This window comes from Loxodonta africana, chromosome 8 (genome assembly GCF_030014295.1).
Source record: "Loxodonta africana isolate mLoxAfr1 chromosome 8, mLoxAfr1.hap2, whole genome shotgun sequence".
NCBI lineage: Eukaryota > Metazoa > Chordata > Mammalia > Proboscidea > Elephantidae > Loxodonta > Loxodonta africana.
The window spans coordinates 89,971,612-89,997,146 of NC_087349.1; the positions used below are offsets into that span (position 1 = coordinate 89,971,612).

The window sequence follows — 25,535 nt, forward strand, 5'->3', positions numbered from 1 at the left end:
GCATCTAAAAGAAGCTCTCCTTGGCCTCCTCTAGACTAAAAGCAGTGGCGTGACCCTCATTTGATGTCACGGCTCACTTAAGGTTCATTCAGCCGGGCTCAGCAAACAAGGATCTGATTGCTCCAACCTAGTAGGAAATTCTGCAGCCTCTTAGCCCAGCCACACAGGGAAAAGTCGTTTCCTTGTAAGGCCTGAAAGCCTTGGCTCCATCTACCTGAATAGTTTGACAAGGCCGTGGGCAGAAGGCAGGATGAACTCAATGAGAGATGATTTGGGATAACACAGCCAAAAACCTGGAAGGAGATCAGGCAGGGTTCTGACCATGAGGACAGAGAGGATAGAGGGATTTCTCTTCTCCAGTCACCTAAAGTCTGGCATAGAGTCTTTAGCAGCTTTGGAAAAAATCGAGGGGTCCTTGCTGAAAGAGGACTGTGTCAAGAATTGCTGTGAACTGGAGAAGGGCCTCCCTGGAAAGGGCTATCTCCAGGACTCATGCCCAAGCACTAAGAAGTTGTTGTTGTTGTTATTAGTTGTCATCAAGTCTGCTCCCACTTATGGTGACCCCATGTATAATAGAACGAAATGTTGCCTGGTCCTGTACTATCTTCACGATCGTTGGTATGCTCGAGTCCATTGTAGCAGCCGCTGTGTATTTTGGGTGCCTTTCAACATAGGGGGCTCATCTTCCAGCGCTATATCAGACAAGATTCTGTTGTGATCCATAAGGTTTTCATTGGCTAATTTTCAAAAAGTAGATCACCACCTGCCTGTCAGTTTGTTGTACTGTGGTGGCTCGTGTGTGGCTATGATGCTGGAAGCTATACCACTGGCATTTCAAATATCAGCAGAGTCCCCCATGGTGGACAGGTTTCAGTGGAGAATCCAGACTAACACAGACTAGGAAGAAAGGCCTGTCAATCTACTAAGGAATTGAGTGAAATAATACCCATAAAGCCCTTGCAACAATGCTTAGCGCATGATAAAAGCACAATAAATGTAAACCATAATTATAACAAAGGAAACGTGGAAACGATGCAATCCCAGTCAGATTGGGAAGTCAGATCAGCAGGGCTCTAGCTTAGAGTCAGCACAGATAATGGATAACTGTGTGATTTCTGGCCCCAAAGTGCTTGGATTCAAATCCTGGCTTTACTACTCAACAGCTGTGTGACTTTGATAAAGTTATCTGAGCTCTCTGGACCTCAGCTTCCCTACATGTAAAACGGGGATCAATAATAGTACCTAACATCACATGGTCATTGAAGGATAAATGAATTCATTTTCATAAAGCACAGTGAGCAGCGCAGAATGTATGTTCTACAAACGTTAGCTATTGCTACAATAGATACGTTCTAGGAATTTACAGGTCATTTTAATTTAAAAAATCTCTAAGTGAGAGAACAAAGAATGAGTGGTTTGGTGCTTTTTCCTTGCTCCTTTGGCCCACAGCTTCCTTTGTCAGTTTTTCTTTGGTTAATCCCCTGCTTCAAGGGTTGCAAACATCTGTGAAGAAGTCAAGAAAACTAGTTGTGGCAGGAAAAACTAAAATCAAAGACACCTTTTGTAGCTCTACGGGACAGCAGAGTGTTGTGGAACAAATCCTGTCCCGAAAAGGTACACTGAAATCCTCACCTCCACACCTGTAAATGCGACATTGTTTGGAAATAGGGTTTTCTTTTGTTATGTTAATGAATCACACGGGAGTAGGGTGGACCCTAAACCAAATCCCTTCTGAGTGGCATCTTACAACAAGGGAAGAAAAGGCACAGAAACACACACAGGGGACGACAGACTCCAGGAACACGCACAATCGCTGGCAGCAGCTACAAGCTGAAAGAGACAAAGGACCTTCCCTTAGAGTCGGTGCCCTGGATTCAGACTTCTAGCCTCTAGAACTATGAGAAAATAAATTTCTGTTCTTTAAAGCCACTTATGTGTGTGTTATAACAGCTGTAGGTGACTAAGTCATGGAGTGAGCACTGGAATTGGTAGCCAGACAGTTTCTGGTTCTACTTGGCCACATGGTAGCTGCTGAGGTTGGAGTTTCCTCACCTGTCAAATGGCAATAATGTCCACCTCATAGGACTGCTTGAAGGCTCTGATAAGGTAGTGTACATGAAATGATATTGTAAACTCTAATGTGCTAAATAAATACAACCAGCTCTGTCCCACCCTGCCTAGAGCCAATGGTTGTTTAAATAAGTGATATTTATCTTCCTTCAGACCCTCCTACTTGGTATTTTTAGGTACCTCTCGGCAGAAGCACTTTCCATTTACATTCACTCAGCAGCAGCAGCAACTATACATATATTGTTTATTGTTATTAGGTGCCAACAAGTCAATTTTTGACCCATAGCAACCCCATGTGAACTGCCCTATAGGGTCTTCTAGGCTGTAATCTTTATGGAAGATGGCCGGATCTTTTTCCCACAGACCCACTGGGTGGGTTCCAACCACCAACCTTTTAGCAGCTGAATGCTTAAGCATTGCGTCCCCAGGACTCCTTATACCATGCCAGAGGTGGAAAAAAAGAATATAATCTGGATAGACAGAGTTCTTGCTCTTCCCAACATCCCTGGGAATATGAGCTACTATGAGTCCATTGATTTCAGGGGACACAAATCCCTGCCCTGTTTCCTTCCTAAGGCCTTGTAAGCCCCTGGAGCCCACAGTGTGTTACAAGCTAGCCTCTGGTTCCCAACCTTGGCTGCATATTCAAAAAACATAGAGAGCTTTTAAAAACTACTACTGCCCAGGCTCAATTTCCAGAGATGCCAATTTAGTTGGTCTGGGGTGGGGCAGGCAGCAATCTTTTTAAAAACATTCCAGATGACTGTCTTATGCAGCCAGGACTGAGAACCTGCGAGACGGAGAGTATGCCCTCTGTCTCAGATGTTCCTGGCCTCTGGTCCCCACCCTATCCTCCCCTTGCCTTTCATGTCTCTTCCTGTGACCTGGCACAATGACTAGCTAGGCTCTCAGAAAAATAGCCTGACCCTGAAAGGCCACACTACAATGTCAACACTCGGTGCCAAACATCTTTATTATGCAACTTTGAAGCCCAGGACACTGCAATCTTGGAACGCTTAAAGAATAAGAGATCTGCATACACACCTCCAACCTCAGCTGACCCTGCTCCTCAAATTTACTTTCCTGTAGAAGGTGAAGGAGGCTCAACAACCCTTGAAGAAGCCTGTTTTTAAAGGAAACCCCACACATACATCTTTCTACTTTAATGAGCCAATCAACCTGTGATATCACGCTGCCCTTATCTGGAATGAAACACAAAAGATCAAATGCTGCAAAATCAAGGTTTGCGTGTTCAATGCTAAAAATCCAAGCACGAGCTACATCATAGCACGCAGAGTTTTATAACATAATATTTATACGTGACAATATCATGTGGAAACTCTTCGTTAGGTGCCGTCGAAACTCTTTGTTCGGTGCGGTCGAGTCGGTTCTGACTCCTAGCAACCCTATGTATAACAGAACAAAACAGTGCCCGGCCCTGCGCCATCCTCACAATCGTTGTTATGCCAACGTGTCAATCCAACTCGTTAAGGGTCTTCCTCTTTTTGCTAGCCCTCTACTTTACCAATTCTTACGGTGATGTATTTAGCTCTCAATTTTGATACTGCAGCCCCTCCTCCATTCCCATACTCCCACTTGGGAAAGAATAAAAGTAAAAGAAGACATCCTCAGCAAGGCCACACTGTAAAACTTCAAATCAAATGAAGTGAGAGTTCACTCCTTTAATTCATTTACAGTGTTATACAACTTGGATCTTTTAATACTTATCATATTGAAGTTATAATTCAAGACTATATAAACAAGAGAATTAGCGAATTTATTTTTGTCAAAAGTTTAAATTTTTTCTTTAAAACTTTTTCCATTACAAAGAAGTACTTACTCTTAACTCATTTTTTTTTAAATGAAGCTATTTAAAAAAACAAAACCCAAAACCCTGCCCACACCATTTCTACTCCCTAGAGATGATCATAGAAATGTTTACTCTTCCAGATTTTTCTCTATGCCACACACACATCTCTTGTAGGTATCATATATGATATAAACCAAACCAAATCAAACCCACTATCGTCAAGTTGATTCCAACTCATAGCAACCCTGTAGGACAGAGTAGAGCTGCTTCATAGGGTTTCCAAAGCTGTAAATCTTTATGGAAGCAGACTGCCACATCTTTCTCCTGCAGGGAGACTGGTGGGTTTGAACTGCAGACCTTTCAGTTAGCAGCTGACCACTTAAACACTGTGTCACCAGGGTTCCTGTATATTATACGTAATTTTTTTCTCAAAAGTAGGGTCAGGCTATACATCATGTTCTGTGTTTGCTGTATTCAACATGCTTTGAGTATCTCTTAATATAAGTATGTATCACGTTCCTAAAAAGAACTCCACTCTGTGAATTTACCAGTGTATATGAATTCATTTAACATATAATACTGACTACTCACAGAGTATTTTTCTAGAAGCTGGATATGCAGAGCAGATCCCACTTCTGGACAGGTAGATCCTTAATGGTTAAGAGCATGGATTCTGGAGCCAGACTGCTAAGGTCTGAATTCCAACTACAAAAGTTACCAGCTGTATGACCTTGGGCAAGTTACTTAACCTCTGTGTCTCAGTATCTTCTGCTTTAAAATGAGGATAATAATAATGTCTATCTCATTAGGTAGGTGTGTAGATTTAAAGAGTGAATATATCCAAAGCACTTACAACAGTGCCTGGAACATTTATCTAACTGTTAGCTCTGATTATTTTCTGGTGGGGTGAGGGAACAGGCGATCAACAAGTAATTAAATAGAGTGATATGATAGAGTAATGGAATGACTCTGGATTGAGCACCCAAAGGTGTCTGTGATGAGGTAACAGTTGAGACAAGTCCTGAAAAACAAATAATCTCCTACTGATAAATATTTATATATTTAATTGGGAAAAAAAAAAAAGCTTTTCTAATGATTTATTGTGCAGAGTAGTGCAGCTGTGATGATCACAAAGAACGGACAAAGGAAATCTACATATTTGACTTCTAGCAACAGAAGAGTGTGGGCACTCGGGTCCCTTAAACCTGGGCCCTTCTAGTGGTGAAGGAGAAGCAACTGTGGCTTTGCCTCTGAAGCCCTTTCAATTCTTCTGGTGACCCCTAGTGGCCAGTTCATGATGTTGGACACTCCTTCCTCAGGGTTTGTTCCAGAATGAATAGCCTCAAAAGAGGCAGGTTATCCATTCTGTTTTTTAGACTCTCTGCAAAGGGAAATTTCATAGTTTCTCATATGAGTGTATTCTATTCCTTATTCTCAACGATGGTGAAAAAAATCTACCCTATGTCTTACTGGATTATTGTTCAAAGTAAGCAACATTTATTTGGTTTAATATTTGATGGATAAAGAAAAATGGATTTTTAGAAGCATCCAAGTTTTTCCTTTCTCTTTGCTTCTAAATAAGTATAGAAGATTCAGTGAAGGAGACCCTACAGAAAAAAACTGGATGAAGCTAAACCAGTCCTAAATCCCTCCTATCCTATTGCTCCCAGAGTGGATATGTCCTCCCTGGATAGCAAGCATGCTCTGAGGCTTCCCTGTCACTCCTGTCCCCCCATCAAGCCGCACCCATCCTGGGTCTGTTCCCACCAGGCCCTCCTCTCTATTACGTGGTAGAGATAGCCTCCTGCTCCAAAAAACCAAACCAAACCAAACCTGTTGCCATCCAGTCGATTCCAACTCATAAGCTTCTACTCAGGTCTTACATAAATCACCGAAGCAGGAAGTTAATATGCTGGGGGGAGCTAAAGACATGCGGATTTCAGAACTCTCAAGCAACAAGGTTCGCTTGCTTTAGACACGTCATCTAAAAAAAAACAAACCCATTGCCTTCGAGTTGACTCTGACTCATAGCGACCCTAGAGGACAGAGTAGAACTGCCCCATAGAGTTTCCAAGGAGCGCCTAGTGGATTTGAACTGCCGACATTTTAGTTAGCACCTGTAGTACTTAACCACTACGCCACCAGGGTTTCCAGACACATTGTCAGAAGCGATAAATTGCTAGAGGAGGATATCATGTTTGGTGACGCAGAGGGCCAAGGAGGGCGTGGGAGACTCTCAGTGGACTCAAACATGCTGGTGATTGTGAGGATGACAAGGAACCGGGCAACATTTTGTTCTGTTCATAAAGTTGCCATGTGTTAGAGCTGACTCCGTGGCAGCAAACAATAACAACATTTTAACAGAGGTCTTTATAGGAGTACCTCTAACGTGGGAATCCTAGGCATGTCAGCAAGTGTGCAGCAATGTTCTGGACCAGGAAGTCACCCAAAGAAGACAGGCATCTTCCAATGCCCAGGGCTGGGAACATACATTTAGCCACCCACCCGCCCCGATAACAAAGACCACGCTCTGTAACTAAACTGCTAACAGACCCAAATCAGGAACCAAGCAGTGGTACCGCTTAAGATGAGAAGTACAGTTAGTAAATTAATTAAGGCTCTCTTCACGCTGTTAGATGCGGAGGCTCATCGTTTGCCTGGCTTAAGTACTGTGTTCTATCTTAATTGAAGTCATTAGTGCCCCCAAGTAAATGTCTTTACATTTCCCCAAGTATGTTTAAATGGACTCCCATTTTGCCACACAGACCCCAGTTCAGCTAATACTTCAACCCTAATGGTGTTAATCAAGGCAGAGCATTTTATTTAAGGCAATTAGTTTTGTGAATAGAATTATTAAATAGGAACCTAATACCATTTTAATTCCACACACCCACACACACACACACTCTTGACACATACAACTTGCTTAAGACATTTTGTGCTTTTTAAAGAAATTCTACCTGTAGCTGACCACTCATGGAATCACTTAATCCACTAAATCTTTATTTCTAAGATAAATACTATACCTTCATATGCAAACTAACTTTTTCAGCTCTTTTTTCTGTTTCTAAAAAAAAGGACTCCTTAAATGGTTCCTAAGCTCCCCCTGTCTCTCACCAAGCTTCGAATTGTCTCATTAATTTGAACCAACTTGTACCCCACTATAAGGTCCCAAGTGGTACAAACGGTTTGTGCTCAATTGCTAACATAAAAGTTGGTGGTTCCTGGATCAAAGGATAATGAAGAACACCAAGGACACAAGGTAATTATAAGCCCATGAGACAGAAAGGGCCACATGAACTAGAGACTACATCATCCTGAGACCAGAAGAACTAGATGGTGCCCGGCCACAATCAATGACTGCCCTGACAGGGAGCACAACAGAGAACCCCTGAGGGAGCAGGAGAACAGTGGGATGCAGACCCCAAATTCTCAAAAAAGACCAGACTTAATGTCTGACTGAAACTAGAAGGACCTCGGCAGTCATGGTCCCCAAACCTTCTGTTGGCCCAAGACAGGAACCATTCCCGAAGACAACTCATCAGACATGGTTTGGACTGGACAATGGGTTGGAGAGAGATGCTGATGAGGAGTGAGCTACTTGCATCAGGTGGGCACTTGAGACTATGTTGGCATCTCCTGTCCGGAGGGGAAATGGGAGGGTAGAGAGGGTTAGAAACTCACAAAACGGTCACGAAAGGAAAGACTGGAAGGAGGAAGCAGGGTGACTCACTAGGGGGAGAGTAATTTGGAGTATTTTTTTTTTTTTTTTTAGTAAGGTATATATAAGTTTATATGTGAGAGACTTACTTGATTTGTAAACTTTCACTTAAAGCACGGTAAAAATTATTAAAAAAAAAAAGTTTATGGTTCAAACTCATTCGGTAGCACTTAGGAAGAAAAGCCTGGCAATCTGCTTCTGTAAAGATTATAGCCGAGAAAACCCTAGGGAGCAGTTCTGTTCTGTAACCCATGAGGTCACCATGAGACTAAATCGACTTGATGGCAACTAACAACAACAACAACAAACCCTACAATCTGCTCTACCTTTCTCCTTCTTAACCTTTCTACCTGGCTCTCATCCCTGCACGAAATAATTATGGCTTCTCTGTGTGTCCCTTCTGCCAGAGAGCTGTACTTTAGCAGAGAAGGTGGGGGGAGGCAAAAGAGAAGAGGCTTTATTTTCCCTTCTCAATACAAAGAATGAAATAGCTGAAAAAGTTAAACTTTCTTCTCTGTGTTAAACTTTCATTTGCCAAAGGGAATCAGACACACAAGTGTTCCTGCAGAGTTTGAATATACCTATGTATGGAGTGATCTATAATTTATCATTCTCAGCCACTTTCTTTTTTTGTCTCAACTACCCTCTATTCTTCCAGATTCCTGATGCCGTAAGTACACAGCAAGGAGAAAATAAACAGAGAAAGTCTGAAGAAGACAACTGTCAGTGGCTCTGGGATCTTCACTGCATAGGTAATAAATTTCCATTTTTCTTTATGCATCAAGTATTATGAGGTAATGACTTGTGGCAGAGATATTTTAAGAAACCTGTCTATCCCACACTACTTCTCTGAGAACTGAGCTTCCATCTACCCAAGAGGATGGCCATTAGCCATGTTTTTATCACATGACTGACCCAGCACCCTCAGTCTTAGCTGACTGGGCCAAGGAAGAACACCTGACCCAAACTGGGTCAATCACACTCTGAGCCCCTAGGGGAAGTGTTGTTGGTTAATCTCTGTTAATTGCATGATCCAAGAACAGGTAAACTTGGAAACTGTAGGTTAGCCATCTACTGCCAAATGCCTAGTAAAGCAAAGCAAGCGAATCTGCCAAGAGAGAACAATGAAGCACAGATGAGTGGCCCTGTAGTCTTGGAGAGAACAGGGCTGAGACAGAAAGACTGGCTACCCTGGTTCCTGAAGCCAGACTACACCTCCTGCCCTTGGGGTCTCTAGGCAGGAGAGGAATATTTAGAATGGATGGCTATATCAGTTAAGGTCCAATCAGGAGATGGAAACCACACAGTAATTTGAACAGGGAAATTTTGATATAACTAAGTATTAATTTTACCAAGGGAATAACTATAAAGATGTAAAGAAAACTCTAAAGAATACCCTGGGCTGGGGAGAGTACTCATGGATGGACAAACTCAGAACGGAGGGAGAGGGTCCTCCCCAAGGGTGGGGTCAGACCTCAATGGAGAAGGTGTGTTGTTAGCCCACTGGATGACTGAGAAGTTCACTGGGTTTCCCAGCCCAAAGCTGGCTTTCGATCTCTGGGCAAGAAGAAGACCTTCCGGGGGAAGATGGGCTATGACTGGCAGGAGGTATACAGAAGGAGTCAGGATGTTTGGAGCCCACACTCCTAAATGGTGGCCTACAGCCTGAGATACATGATGTCTACCTTGAAAAGGCCATGGGAATCCACCCTACAGAGCATAGATGGCTGAGGCTGGTGAGTGGGTGCGCAGAGGGAATCAGGGTACAGGCAGCTGAGGCTAGCATGTGGAAGGAGTCAGAGCTAAAGGCCTGCTTACTGGAAAGACAGCGCAAGGCCTGGGGTCCACAGTGTCCATGTTGAGAAGACCACAGGAAAGGACCCTCCAGGATGCGGGCAGCTTAACCTGGTGAGGGTGCTGCAGAGAGAGTTGGGCTGTTGGGAGCCTGCTCACCAGCAAGGTGGCAATAGGCCTGGGATGTGTGATGTCAATGTTGGGAGGGCCACAACAAGGTGGCCACCAGACCGGAGCCAGGACTACAAGCTTGCCGAGGGTTTGCAGGATTCAGTGCAAAGTAAGACAGAGCACCACAGGATGTTCCAACACACGCACTGCTGACAGATTGGTCACTAGGGGCAAGAAAAAGTAAAATACAGAACACCCGAAACCAGGAAGTCATCATTCTCCTGCAATGTCCCTCCAGCACCCTCTACTGACAAAGCTTAATATTGTGCTCACTACATAGGAAACATGCTTAAGGCTCCATTGGTGCAGAGCAGGGAAGAGGGTGGAATTGGAGCTGAAAGGCAATACATTGATAGCTGGCTGATAACTGGCACAGTTTCTCCCCACTGCCTGTGTCAGGAAGTATATGCTAGTTGTCACAAGGTACCAGAGCAACAGCCAAACATACTTGACAGAATGCTGCATTGGATAGCTAATGATGAATAACAGCTCTCCAAAACTTTGTTGTTGTTATTGTTGTTAGGTGCCATCGAGTCAGTTCTGACTCATAGTGACTCTATGCGCAACAGAACGAAATACTGCCGGGTCCTGTGCCATCCTCACAATCGTTGCTATGTTTGATCCCATTGTTGCAGCCACTGTATCAATGCATCTTGCTAAGGCTCTTCCTCTTTTTCACTGACCCCTCTACTTTACCAGGCATGATGTCCTTCTCCAGGGACTGGTCCCTCCTGATAACATGTCCAAAGTATGTGAGATGAAGTCTTGCCATCCTTGCTTCTAAGGAGCATTCTGGCTGTACTTTTTCCAAGACAGATTTCTTCATTCTTCTGACAGTTCATGGACTTAGTGGCTTAGACAAACAACAGTAAATTATTATGTAAAGCTTTCTGTGAGTCATAAATTTGGGGATGTCTCAGCTGGGCAGCTTTAGCTCAAGTCTCCCATGAGGTTGCAGACAAGACATCAGCTGGGGCTGTAGTCATCTGAAGGCCTGGGACTGGAAGATCTGAACTCAACCTCATCACATTCATTCACATGACTGATGGCAAGCTGATGCTGGATGGAGGCTGGAGGCATCACTTCCTCCTCATATGGGCTTCTCCAAATGGCTGCTTGAATGTCCTCTCAACTTGGCATCTGGCTTCCCCCCTAGAATAAGTGATCCAAGAGACCAAGGTAGAAGCCATAATGCTCTTTATGATTTAGTCTTGGGAGTCACATACCATCATTTCTGCCATATTCTATTGGTCACAAAGGCCCAGGCCTGATTCAATGTGGGAGGGGACTATACAGGGCACAGATACCAACAAACCAAGATCACTGGGGGCCGTGTTGGAGATTGGCTACCACAGAGGCCACAAATTCAAGGGCTCGTTCACTCCACCCAAACTCCGAATTGGAGTGCTTGGATATTTTTATCCCTTAGGTAACACACTGAGGCATGTCTTATAGACAAACAGGCTGAAAATTTTATTTCTATATGAGAAACCTGAGGTCAAGAGAATTTAAATGTCTTGTCCCAAGTTATAAAGCCAAGAAAGACCTGGAATTAGAATCTCACTATCCTGGCCTCTCATTCTGTTTTTTCCTTTCCCGAATTCAAGTCCATTGACTGGCGCGTTGGAATCACTTTTGGAGCTTTTTAGAAACAATGAGCCTTGGCCCCACTCCAGATCTACTGAATCAGAATCTGTGTGGGAGGGGCTGGATACCGAGCTGGAGAATCTTCCTGATTTTTAAACCTCTCTATGTATTTTTAAAGAGCAGCATCTGAGTTTGCATCTGAGTTTCTATGTATTTTTAAAGAGCAGCATCTGAGTTTGGGAACCAGTGTCCTTTGCCACATTGACTGTGTTATGTTACTAAAGAAGCTCAGACATCCTGAAAAGGGAGTGTTCCTGGTGGAGGCCCATTGGGCCCCGATTTCACACCTTCACCCCCAGGGATAGGCTGACCTGCAGCTTCCAGGGACCCTTTGGGACATGCTTTCCAACTGGCAGAGGGGATGCCTCCTGCTTTGGACCAGGAGCATCAACATGGTCCACTGCCCTTTTCCTGGATTGTTTCCTCTATGATTCAAGGGTCCTGTGTTATCCTAGGAGTCCCTGGTGGTACAATTAATGCACTCGACTGGAGGTTCGAGTCCACCCAGAGGTACCTTGAGAGAAATCCTGGCGATCTACTTCTGAAAAATCAGCAACTGAAAACCCTATGGAGCACAGTTCTGGTCTGATACACACGGGGTCACCATGTGTCAAAGTCAAGTTGATGCCGGCTGGTTCTTTTGTTTCATTTGTGTGTGCTAACTTAATCTCATGCTACCTTGCTTTCTCTAGGTGTCCGTTTTAGTTTCCTAGGGCTGCCACGACAAAATACCACCAACTGGGTGGCTTGAGACAACAGACGTTTATTCTCTTACAGTTCTGGAGGCTAGAAGTCTGAAATCAAGGTAGCAGGAGGGTTGATTCTTTCTGGAGCTCCAAGAGAGAATCTGTTCCATGTCTCTCTCCTAGTATCTGGTGTTGCTGGCAATCCTTGGGGCTCCTTGCCTTATAGGTGCATCATCCCACCCCTGCCTCTTTCGTCACATGGCACTCTCTATGTGTCTCCACATGGCCTTCTAGGACATCTGTCATTGGATTTAGGGCCCAGCTTCATCCAGTAGGACCTCATCTTTTACTTAATCACATCTACAAACACCTATTTCCAAATGAAGTCACATTCTGAGGTTCTGGTGGACATCAATTTGGGAGGGACACAATTCAACCCAGTACATCATCTGAATATGCAGGGCTGGTGCTTGCCCCTGAGAGTGAGTGCCTCCTTAAATGCTGCCCCCTTGGTGCTTCACTCACCTTGCTCAAGTCCCAGCTAGCTGACTCCTCAATGGGATACTGATTTCTCTCAGTAACCAAACAGATTCCAGGCCAGAGGAGCAAGATAGGGTCCTTAGTCAAAGGGCCAAGGCCTAACTCTAAACACCTCAGGTTTTAGCCCCATGACATTTGAGATAAATAATCTGCAGGGTTTGGCTAAATGCCTCCCAAAAATTACCTGTGTTCCTACATCTATAAGACAAAGTCAAATACTGGATATCTTTTTCAAATAAGAGGGATGTTAATTTTAAAAAATAATAATCCATATGTTCTTTTATCTTCTAAAATGGGAAAAATTCCAATGCACTTGTTAATTTCCTTACCCAGCAGCAATTAATTCAAATTCTTGGCCTGCTTTCAAGTCCTTTTGATCTGGAATTTTCCACCGTTTCCTGTCTTCTTTAACTACCTAATTTGTGACTGGTTTATTTCTGTACAACGATAGCAACTATTCTTACTATACACCAGACACAGTTCTAAGGGCTTTACAACATTATCTCATTTGTCTCAAAATCATTATCAAGTAGGTATTTTGATTCCCATTTTTAAATAGGGAAATGGATACTCACAGAGGTTAAGAAATGTGCCCAAGGTCATATATGGCGGAGGTAGTGATGCTAAGATTTCCATCCAATCCTGGCTAACTCAAGAGGCTATACTTTTAACCATTGCACTCTAGTATTTTCCAGAATTAGGATTTACCACGTGGTAGATAAAGCAAAGATATTTTAGGTCAGAGACCTAGATTTAAATCCCAGTTCTGCCAATTTCTAATTGGGAAAAAAATAAAATAAACGGCTGCCATCAAGTCGATTCCAAATGATGGTGACCTCCATGTGTGTCAGAGTAGAATTGTGCTCCATAGGGTTTTCAATGGCTTATTTTTTAGGAATAGATCACCAGCCCTTTCTTCTAAGGTGCCTCTGGGTAGACATGAACTATCAACCTTTTGGTTAGCAGCCAAAGGCTTAATCATTTGAGCCACCCAGGGATTTGGGGCTAATTATTGAATCTCTGTAATCCTCAATTTTTTTCAGCTGTAAAGTGAGAAAAATAATTCCTTCCTCAAGGGGTGGCAGTAAGAAGTAAATAAGAAAACGCAGAGCATTTAGCACAAAGTCAATGTTCAATTAACAATAGCTGTTATAATTTTTACTTCTTTATTGGCTTCATTATACTTTTTATCCCATGCAAACTGCTTATTCATTTCTCTTGCAGACTGAATCCCTGCTGCACACTAATTTCAAGTTCTGGAATCCATTATGCACTGTACACAATAACAGGGGAATCTCACAGAAATAACAGGAAAAGAGAACTAATTTGAGAAGCAGCATCCCCCCCAAAAAATACTTGGAGGATATTACAAGTGCGGCATCCTTCCTGGAACTCTTATTTTCTCTACCTCCAGTTTTTTAAAGGGCTCATTTCTCTCCTGATGACAGTATCAGCTGCTTCCCTGGGACAGGCAGTGATTAATATTTCTGCCAAATGAAAGTGACGGTCCCCATCTCAGTGACCACTGCTTCTCTTTTTCGTATCCCTTCTCTCTTTCACCCGCACTGGTCCCATTCCATAATTTTCAGCCCTGCAGGCTTGGCAGGAATGGTCACTTTGGGCCTCAAATATTTGGCTCTGTGTGTGGCTCCCCTGGAGGAGCTCTCAAACAATCTCTCCCAGCTGTCATGTGCTGACACCCTTTGCAGGGACTGTCCTTTTCATCTCTGCCTTTCTCTCCCCTGAAGCGTCATCTATCACTTCCAATAAAACATTTCATGGTAAGAACCTCCTCTCTTGTTTTTACAGCCTCGGGTTTATGTCTTCTGGGATCATCCTAGAATGTGTTTATGGGTATAGTACTGGGCCCAAACAAACAATCTGGTCAGGGAGGCACAGCTAAGTTTTTACTTAATTAAAGGGTAAGAAAAACCAACAGCCCAGCCATTGTTTCATGCTGGGTTTTCAGATGTTGAGATCCCTAGGTGGTGCAAACAGGTTTGCACTCAGCTGCTAACTGAAAGTTTGGCTGTTCAGACTCACACAGTGGATCACACGAGAAAGACCTGAAAGTCTACTTCCATGAAGATTAAACCCAAGAAAACTCTATGGAGCTCAGTACTACTCTGACACACGTGGGGTTGCCATGAGCCAGAATTGACTCAATGGCAGTAGGTTTTTCGTTGGTTTCAGATCTTTGTAGAAGGTACACAGCCCAAACCCATTTCCATGAACAGCTTTCTAGTCCCAGCATATCACCTACATTCTAGACAAAGCTGTTCACATGCTCAGAGGCAACCTAAGAAGAAAAAAATTGAGATTTTGTTTTGTTTACGTCTAGTCATTTCTCTCATAATTTCTTCCTGTTTTACTTAAGAAGATTTAACATTCAGAAGACAACAAGGAACTTACTGTTTTCATATACAGCTAACAAAGCAGAAGAGAAAGTAAGGGATCAGGTTTCTTGGGGTTGGGGTGGAGGAGGCAAAGAATGGGAGAACTGGGAGAACCATGGAGGCTGACCCTAAAAGTTCTAACAGGAAAGCTGAGCCCCATAGGCTCCATTTGCCTCTTCAGTCCCCTCTTTCTAGCCCTCACCCCAAATGGGAGCATAGCTCAGCATGCCACCTCCATCTTGGTTTGGCTGCCCTAGGCATTTTTTTCTGGTAAAAGACGGTGGGCCACTTCTGGGTCAGAAGCATTGGGCACAGGGCAGTGAGCACTGACAGAAGCAATGGTTTCTCAAATGTTGTCCACATGGTAATTCTGCAGTTTTCTGGCCTCTCCCAGTTTATGGAATTAGCATCTCTGGGGAAAGTCACAGATAATTCTTACATACAATAAAATGTGAGCCTCACTGAAAGAGAACATACTGAGAAGACTAACCTAAGCAAGCATTTCAAGTAACCATTTTGGGCAAACTAAAAGTAATCGACAGCACTGGGTTTTGTTTTCTTTTTTTTTTTTTAAAGTAACCAAGAGTATGGTAGGCACAATAATGGTCCCCCAAAGATGCCCATGTCCTAATCCCCAGAATCTGTGACTACATTACAAGACAAAGGGGAATTCAAGTTGCACATGGAAGTAAGGTTACTTATCTGTTGACCTTATGTCATGGATTGAATCACGTCCCCCCAAAATGCGTGTATTAACTTGGTTGGGCCATGATTCCCAGTACCGTGTGACCTTCCTACATGTTGTAAATCCTGCCTCTATGATGTTAATGAGGATGGGTGGCAGTTGTGTTAGCGAGGCAGGGCTCAGTCTACAAGATTGGATTGTGTCTTAAGACAATCTCTTGAGATATAAAAGAAAGACAGAGAGACAGGGGGACCTCCTACCACCAAGAAAGCAGCACCAGGAGCAGAGAATGTCCTTTGGACCTGGGGTCCCTGCGCCTGAGAAGCTCCTTGGCCAGGGGAAGACTGATGAGAGGGTCAATAGAGAGAGAAAGGCTTCCTCTGGAGCTGACAGCCTGAATTTGGACTTATAGCCTACTTTACTGTGAAAAAATAAATATGTCCTTGTTAAAGCCATGCACTTGTGGTACTTCTGTTATAGCAGAACTAGATAACTAAGACATCTTAAAATTGGAAGATGATCCTGGATTATCCAGTTGGGCTCAATGCAATCACAAAAACAAACAAACAAAAAACCGTTGTGACTCATAATGATCCCATAGAACAGAGTAGAACTGCCCCATAGAGTTTCCAAGCAGCAGCTGGTAGATTTGAACTGCTGACCTTTGGTTAGAAGCCAAGCTCTTAACCACTGTGTCACCAGGGCTCCAGAATCACAGAGGTCCTTAAAAGTGGAAGAGGGAGACAGAAGACAAGAGTCAGAGAAAGAGATACAATGACAGAGACAATCAGAGTAACAAGTTGTGAGAAGAACGCAACTCGCCATTGCTGTCTTTGCAGATGGAGAGAGAAGGCCATGAGCCAAGGAATGTGCACGGCCTCTGGAGGCTGGAAAAGGCAAGAAAACAGATTCTCCCTTAGAGCTGCCAGAAGGAACGCAGCCTGGCAATCTTGATTTTAGCCCAGTGAGACCCGTGTCAGACTTTAGACCCACAGAACTACGAAATAATAAATTTGTGTTATTTTAAGCCACTAACTTTGGGGTAATTTGTTACAGTAGCCATAGAAAACTAATACAAAAGGGTTGATGATAAATGTCTGTAGTCAATGTTGATAGATGTGACATCAGAAGCATGCATGTACTATCTGTTTTCTGAAAGCTACAACTTTTAAAACACTTCCGAAATCACAAGAAAACTTTCCACCTCTTAGGATTAGGTTATATTGCCAGGTTTAATTTATATCATTTCTACTTAAGGCAGTTATGAATATTTTCCTGTTTGCTTCTGAAGATGGACTCTCCGCGCTTCTCTACCCTGCCCTGGTAGGCAGACCTCTGCAGACAAGACCAACAGATGGCCTCACCCTCTGGCTACCGCTTGCGTTTCACAAATGGAAGCGCCGGCAAGAGTTTGGAGGCTACTCACTCTCAGGTGTTGACCCTACACCTGTCCAGCCCTGAGAGTAAGTGTCTCCTTAAATTTCATGCTCTGGGCACATCTCTGGCCTCAACAGTAACACCAAAGAAGTAAACCATCCTCTCTGAGGTTCGGAAAAGGCTTCCTAGAGCAGGTGAGAGCCTGAAAAGCCCAACCAAAAAGTATCCGGAATTCCTTACCATTTCTCACATGCCTCCCCAACAGTCTTTGCTTTGGAGTGAACTCTGTCAGAGGCCACAGTGGAAAAGCAGAAGCAGAAATGGGAAGTCAAGAAAATACAATCCAGCAATACCAACAGAAGCGATTTAACTGGAAAACTACCCTGGGTTAAGCAATTTATCCAGTCATTCCAAGTGCAACACAACTACACGCAAATCACGTGCAGATATACTGCCCTCCACAGGGACAGCTTTTTCTTTGTTTTCTCTGGCTTCTCCAGCAGACCTAATTTGAAAAACAAAAACAGAATACTACTCTATAGTGAGATAAAACGTGTTTATGCATCTAAGCACCTCCACCGATACCCCAATGGCTCCCATGACCTTAAAGTGATTCCTTCACTCATAAATGTCTGACCTTGAAGTGTGCTAAATTGGATCAGTAAGTACAATGTTAAACCCACCTGTGTCTAAGTGAATTTGAAAAGGTGAATAACCCCTCTTCCAGGAAGCCATCCTAGATCAGATGTCCTGTCCCCACAGCATAGTACATGCTCAATAAATGGTACTGAAAGCATGAATGAGTAGACGCAAGAATAATAATTTGCACAGCAAAATCCACAGGCAGGATAGACATACAAGACATGGCCAGCTACGCTTAGACATGCATCATGTGTTAACTGCAGCAATTGCTTCCCTCCTCCTCCTTCTCCTCACCCCCATTCCTGCCCCAAGTATTTTTAGAACAACAACAAAAAGACAGGAGGAAGACTGGCAGGAAGATGGTGGCAGTGTTAATATTCCAAACAAGGCTGCAGGGAATTTGAAAGGTGCCCCTCTCCACCGCCTGCAAACATTTGTTTCCTGTACCTAAACAGGAACACCATGCACTTATTTTTAGAAAATAAAATCTACAAGATTTTTTTTAAAACCCTGTAGGTTTGTGGACATAGTCAGCTCTCAAGCATCAGGGTCCTGTTGTGGCGCTGTCGTGGGCTTACCTGAGCCGGAAAGAACCAGAAGAAAAGGTTGCTGTTGTAAGTCTTATTCACGGTGATGTAGCCACAGTAACTCTTCAGATTCGTTCCTGGGAAAGGACTGACCAAACTCAATTCTTTCCCTAGCGGGGAAAAAAAAATTTACCCAAGGATTAGAGAAATAATACCGTGTTCATCATCTCTGTCTCCACCAGGCTCTCCAGGGGCCAGGCCTGGGATGGAATCAACAGAAAGACTACAAGTGGATTGGCATAAATGTACTTACTGCAGCAATGGCCAAGTCCGTGGATTCAACATTCACAATCTAGCCAAGGACGACTGAATTTTTTAACCTTTTTTTTTTTTTGTCCTCATATATATATTATGAGCTGTACTAATACTTAAAAGGAAGGGAGAGAAGGAGAGAAAGAAAGAAAGAAAGAGAAAAGAATATCATCCATCGGCAGCCCCACTCTAAAAGGTAAACTAAGGAGTTCACATTGGGCCACCAGGAATAGGGCAAGATAAGGTCACCTAACCCCAAAAGGGGTGGGATGCAAGGGAAATAATATGGCTAAGTAGCTTTCAGCTCTGGGGAGGCCTCCTTTCTCCAGATTCCTGTTTTCAAGAAAGCAAAAGGCCTGCCACTTCCATTAAAGGGAATGAGTGAGGCATGTGTGTGGAGGGGTGGGGGCCGAGATAGTGGGAAGAGGCAAGCAGTGAGACTGCGGGTGACCCCTAGTGACTACTTAACCCATTGCTGTTGAGTCATAATGACCCTATAGGACAGAGTAGACTGCCCCACAGGATTTCCAAGGAGCAGCTTGGTGGATTTGAACTGCTGACCTTTGGTTAGCAGCTGAGCTCTTCATCACTACGCCACCAAGGCTCCAGTGACTCCTTAAAAACCACCAAAGTGACTCCTTAGGGGGAACCAAATAGAACAGAATGGGGTAGTCGTACAGGGCAGGGGCCCTGGCTTTCTTATGGCAGCAAAGGGACAGGGTGTGGACAGGGAGGGGAAAGAGGCCATACTCAGACACTGAGGATTCCCAGGAGTAAATAATACTAATAGGAGCTGACACTCATAAGGCCACTGTACCAAGTGCTTACGTGACGTCATTGATAGCCTGAGATCAGGCACAGTGGGAGTCTTTACACCCCGGGAACGGGTGCTACAAATCTGAGCTCCTCCTCCACCACCACAGCTGGTTGCTAAACTTGTACCAACACGAAAGTGCCTCTGAAGCTGTAAGTTCCTCTTTTAAAGTGGAAATGCCTCCCAAAAGGGAAAGCCCTCATCTAGACCGTGCAGGCCTTTCCCCTAAGAGTTCGCTGATCCTGGTGCTACTATTGAGCAGCTATGTGACACTTTGGAGCGCTGGTGGTGCAGTGGTTAAGAGCTCAGCTGTTAACCAAAAGGTTGCAGTTCAAATCCACCAGCCGCTCCTTGGAAACACTATGGGGAGGTTCTACTCTGTCTTATAGGGTTGCTATGAGTCAGAATCGACTCGATGGCATCAGGTTTGGTGACACTTTGGGCAAATCTTTTAACCACTCTGTGCTCCAGTCTCCTCATTATGAAAAGTGGACTATGCATAGGTTTCTGGCAAGAATAAAAGAGTTTTACACATGGAAAACCCTAGAAAAGAGGCTGGTATGTAGGGAGCACAGTTACTGCTCTTGTCTGTCAAATGCATTAGCTGATTGGGAGCAGAGGCGGGAACTCGGAGCATGCAGAGAAGATGGTGGGGACAAAGGAATGGTCTCAGCCAGTGGCTTCCTGAGGGTCCTGCTCGGCTTGTGCAAGAAAAAGAGCACAGGTTTCAGAATCAGCCAGACTCAGATTTGTAATCCTGACTAGGCCCCCTACCCCCAGCAAGTCTACGAACCTCTTTCCTCTTGTGCAAAATGTGGATACTGATCCCCCGCCATTCTCCTCCCTACCCCAGGATTTCTGCAAGGATCAAATGAGAAGATATATTCGAGCCCTTAGCACAGAGCTGGACACAAAATAAGGAATCAGTAAATGGAGTCCTTGGGTGGTACAAAGAGTTAACACACTTGGAGGTTCATGTCCACCCGGAGGTACTTTGGAAGAAAGGCCCTGTGATCTACTTCCGAAAAACCGGTCACTGAAAACCCTATATGGTGCAGTTCTATTCTGACACACATGGGGCCACCATGAGTTAGAACTGGCTTGAGGGCAACTTTTTTTCTTTTTTTTAACAGGAGCCATGATTACCATTAGCCCATGTGAACTCTAAAAAGACCTCGCCTTTTTCTGGCTCAGTCAGTTACCCCAGGAAATGTTGATTGATCCAATCTCTCTAGCACTTCCCTTTCTCTTCCCATTGAATCCCATCCCTCCTTGGAGGTGGGGGTGGGGGGGCAGGAAAAGAAACAAAAGAGAGGGAGGAATTTTAAGGGAAAGGGAAGGGAGTTGGGAGGGGAAAGTGGTGTGTGCCAGCCCCCCTCCCCCACTCCCTGCACTCCAGCTGTCACTTCTTCCCTTTCTCCTACTTTGCTCCCACTCTCAATTAGCCCAAAAAAAGATCACCCTCCAGGGTTGGGAAGCCTTTAAAAAAAACACTTTTGAAATATTTTTAGCAAAACTATTCATCTTCTCAAAATCAAACAGAGACCTAAAGAAAAGGTGGGTAGGGGTGTATAGCCTAAAAAAAAAAAAAAAAAATAGCCTAGGGGGTTGGAAATGTGATGTGGACCACAGAGAGGTAAATGGGCAGGAGAGGGATTTCAGAAAGAAGACAGAGAAAAATGAGAAAGGTCAAAGTCTAATGAGAAAATATATAACAGAAAGGAGCTAAAAGGAATGGAATATAGGAGAGAGATGACTGCATCAGTCTCTCTCTCCCAGACCAGACCCAGCACCCGGTGCGCTGGTCTGCTCTTGAAATGACTCAGATGTTCACCCATCCCGCCCTTCCTGAGGATACAAAGTTGTTTTTCTTCTACCTTACGCTTTAATGGGATAGATTTCCTATCTTTCCTCTTAGGTCAGGCGCTATTAGAGAGCAAGGAATCTGTCTTATTTACGTTTCTAATACTCCCCCCACCCCCTACCTCCCGCCAGGACAGCATACTGATTTAGATACTGAATTCATTCAAAAAATACTTGGACCCCTGGTGGTGCAGTGGTTAAGCATTTGGCAGCTAAGGAAAGGGTTGGCAGTTCCACTCCTTGGAAACCCTATGGGGCAAGCTTTACTCTGTCCCATAGGGTCACTATGGAAACCCTGGTGGCATAATGGTAAAGTGCTATGGCTGCTAACCAAAGGGTCGGCACTTCAAATCCGCCAGATGCTCCTTGGAAACTCTATGGGGCAGTTCTACTCTGTCCTATAGGGTCGCTATGAGTCGGAATTGACTCGACGGCACTGCGTTTGGTTTTTGGTTTTATAGGGTCACTATGAGTCAGACCATAGTAGAGGGTAAGCGAAAAAGAAGACCCTCAACGAGATGGATTGACACAGTGGCTGCAACAATGGGCTCAAGTATAGCAACAACTGTGAGGATGGCACGGGACCGGGCAGTGTTTCCTTCTGTTATGCATAGGGTCGCTGTGAGTCGGAACTGAGTTGACGGCACTGAACAATAACAGCAACATGAGTCAGAATCAACTCAGTGGCAATGGTTGTGGTGTGTGTGCATCAATGGTTGGAGAGGTATTATTGGTGGTTCAGTGGTAGAATTCTCCCCTTCAATGCAGGAGACCCCACTAGATTCCTGGCCAATGCACCTCACGCACAGCCATCACCCATCTATCAGTGGTGGAGTGTGTATTGCTATGATGCTGAACAGATTTCAGCAGAGTTTCCAGACTAAGATCAGGAAGAAAGGCCTGGCAATCTACTTCCAAAAATGAGTCAGTGAAAAACCTATGTGCCAATCCTATGCCAAACCTATAGCATGGGGTCACTGTGAGTCGGGGGCCAACTCAATGGCAGCTTGGATGCTTGGATGGATGCTTGGATGGATGGATGGGTGGATGGGTGGATGGGTGGGTGGCTGGGCAAACAAAAACAGACCACACTGACAATGCACTGGATTAGTTTATTTCTATAAAAGCCTCATAAGGAAGGTAGGTCTTCTTGATGTCTTAAGAAATTTAGAAAAACTATTCTCTGGCCCATAAAAAAGCATTTCACCCCATTTCAAAATTTAAATTCCCTTTAAATCATAGTAAAATAACAAAAAGTTCTTTCAACTAGAAAGATTTTTTTGTATTTTCAAATGTTCCATTCATCCTTCCTGAGTCTATTAATGGAATGTGGAAAACAAATTCACAAGATGGAGGTGTTTTTTTCTTCCTGGAACCATGACTCACAATACAAATGGTTAAAACCAGTTAAAAAAGGAAACGGTTTTCTTTGAAGCGATTCAACCTCCTTGTTGTTCTTTATTGCTGCTACCAGGATTAGTGACATTAACACTTTCTAAAAGATTGGAGTAGGACCAAACAAGGGCTTGAACCGGCCACTCAGAGTGTACTTCAGATTCGAATCACTCAGGTCATCACCAGTGAGGGCAAGATACTACCAGGCCATATGTGATAAGTTAGAATCTAATAGCGAAATATTTCTGAAAGTTTGTGAAAACGCTGTGTTTGTAAACATGCTGAAATTTGCCCCATACGTTCATTTTGTCTTAGAGAATAAGGGTTTATTCTAGCTGCAGAGAAAGTAAACACGCAATTACCATTATATAAACTAAGCCAGCTAATTGGAGATTTAAAAAAATAAGAATTTCCCTTGTCTTTTTGTGAACTACCATTTATCTCAAAAAATGCTCTATTGTGGTATTAAGCCTCAGGTTCCTAAGGTTTTGACAGACTTAATAAACAAAAGGAATTTAGGGGAGTGAGCTGACCATCTGTCCAGAGCATCCTGAACTTTCAGTAGAGAGAGTGAGTAAAATTATCCTCAACTATGTTGTCAGGCCTGCATTTGAATCCCAGATGTGCTAGATTTCGGATGAGCCACTTAAAATTCTGCTCAAGGATCCTGGCTGGGTAACATTTAGAAAATGACATTGTATCAGATTTAATATTTTCAATGTTGTCGTTCATCAGATGATAGACTTTATCAGGCTTGGCGTAGAAGGACAGAAGATAAAACTACCTCCCTTGAGAATCTTTTCTTCGCTGCTGCTGACGCCTATCGCTATGAAATACTCAGAAGCAAGAAAAACACAGGAAGGGGAGGTTTGTGGACAATCTCTCAGATGCATGTCTCTACATTTTTTTACTGTAGGTCACTATGAGTCAGAATCAACTCAATGGCAACAGGGTTTTTTGTTGTTGTTGTTATAAGGAGCCCCGGTGGCGCAATGATTAGCTTTAAGCACTTGGCTGCTAACTGAAAGGTTGGCAGTTTGAACCCACCCAGCAGTTCCTCTGGAGAAAGACCTGACAATCTGCTTCCATAAATGTTATAGCCCAAAAACCCTATGGGCAGTTCTGCTCTGTCACATGGGGTCTCTATGAGTTGGAATCGACTGGATGGCACCCAGCAACATCAGATGTATGCTACACACATACCATGATCACTTGCACTTAATGCCTTTGTTTAAGCCTTTGTTTCCCTCATTCAGTTTATGCTCCTCCTTTTTTATGTATCCAAATCTTACCCAATACCCTTGAGTCTGGAGCTGATCACAGTGATTCACACTTTGGCCTCTGGAGTCAGACAGCTATAGATTTTAATTCCAGCTCTGCCACTTATTAGCTCTACGGCCCTGGACAAGATAGTTAGTTTCTCTGGGCCTCAGTTTTCTCGACTGTTAAATGGGAACAATAATTAAACATTCTTCATTACGGTTGCTTTATGGTGAGGTTTAAATAAGCTAAAATGTGTAAAGTACAATGTGTGGTACATAGTTAGGGCCCAAATTTAAATTCTACAAATATCGATAGCACGTCTCCTAGTACAGACACGGTACTAGGTACTGGGCATACAGATATTAGCTATTTATTTTCATTATTACTAATATATGGTAATATTACTACTATTTTCTCCCTTGGTTATGCCAACCAATGGGGATAATTCCCTTCTCTAGTTTCTAGAGCTATCTCAAAACGTTAATACATTAGTATGCATTGTCTTATTACTTAAATATTTCATGGGTGTTTACCAGGCGCTCCTTGGAAACTCAATGGGGCGGTTCTACTCCGTCCAATAGGGTCGCTATGAGCTGGAATCGACTCGAGGGCACTGGGTTGCTGGGTTATATCTGGTCACCCCAAAAGGACACACACACACACACAAACCAGGTTCTTTAAAAAGGGAAATAAATTCTAGCAGACAAAGCCACAGGGCAGAAGGCAGAAGATCTGGATCCTAAACCCACCTCTGCTGCTACTACCTACATCGTCTTGGGGAAGTCATGCAACATGTTTGAGCCACAATTTCCTCATCTGTGGATTGGTAGGGTTTGACTATAACGATTATTTCACTGCTTTTCAGCTCCAAACTGAATGGGTTGGTTTAATTTATTGTTAACAAACACAGTCTAAGTTGTCAATATCCAGTTATTAAGGAGGCCAGACTGAGTACCTGTGATCTGATTTGGTGGGTTTACATAAGTGATTTTTTTTTTGATCCTTCACATATAGCTTAGTGATATCTGCCTTCCGTCTTCTTACTACTTTTCTACATCTAGTAAAAATGAGTCATTTTTTAAATACACTGACTACATTATCCAAGTTTTCCACCACTCCTCAGAAAAGAGATCATGAAACATAGGGCAAATGAGCTCAGGAAGAGATGTAGGAGCAGACTGAAGCTCACCCTTGAAATACATTCTCATGTTTTCGTTAAAAAAATAAGTAAATAAAATGACATCCTATTGGCTATAAAAACACTTCAAATGAATAAACACTGCTCATCTTAAACTACTATATAGAGTATTTGGAGCCTTGGTGGTGCAGTCATTAAGAAATCGGCTGCTAACCAAAAGGGTGACAGTTAAAATCCACCAGTCTCTCCTTGGAAACTCTTTGGGGCAGTTCTACACTGTCCTAGAGAATCGCTACGAGTCAAAATCGACTCGATGGCAATGGGTTTTTTATATACAGTATCAGGAGTTATCTTTCATTTTTTAAATTACCATCTCCCTAAAACTTTCAGTGCCATCTCCACACTCTCCATGCATACCAATCTACCGACCTCATCCAGGTGAACTCTGCCAGCCACCTGTGACTTGGGATAAATTTCAATGCTTCTCATCAAAGGTCAACACCTCTAACTGTGCACCAGATCCCACGGCTCTCACCTACTGGGAGACAGTGCTCTAGCCGTAGTTCCCCGCCCCCCATCGACTTTTCCCCTTCTGGATCATTTCCACCAGGACACGGGATATTATCGGCTATCCTCTTAAAAGACCCCATGGCCACTCCAGTCACCACTTCATTTCTCTGTTCC

At 43.6% G+C, this 25,535-nt stretch overlaps 1 protein-coding gene across 2 annotated transcripts in view; it reads right to left on the reverse strand.

Annotated features, from left to right (window-relative positions):
* The window catches only part of CPVL (carboxypeptidase vitellogenic like), a 146,370-nt gene that overhangs the window by 87,951 nt on the left and 32,884 nt on the right, over positions 1–25,535 (reverse strand). For both annotated transcript variants that reach the window (XM_003407043.4, XM_023544320.2), the window contains exon 3: positions 18,118–18,236. In XM_003407043.4, coding sequence (XP_003407091.1) covers positions 18,118–18,236 — 119 coding nt within the window. The remainder of the gene's footprint in view (positions 1–18,117; positions 18,237–25,535) is intronic.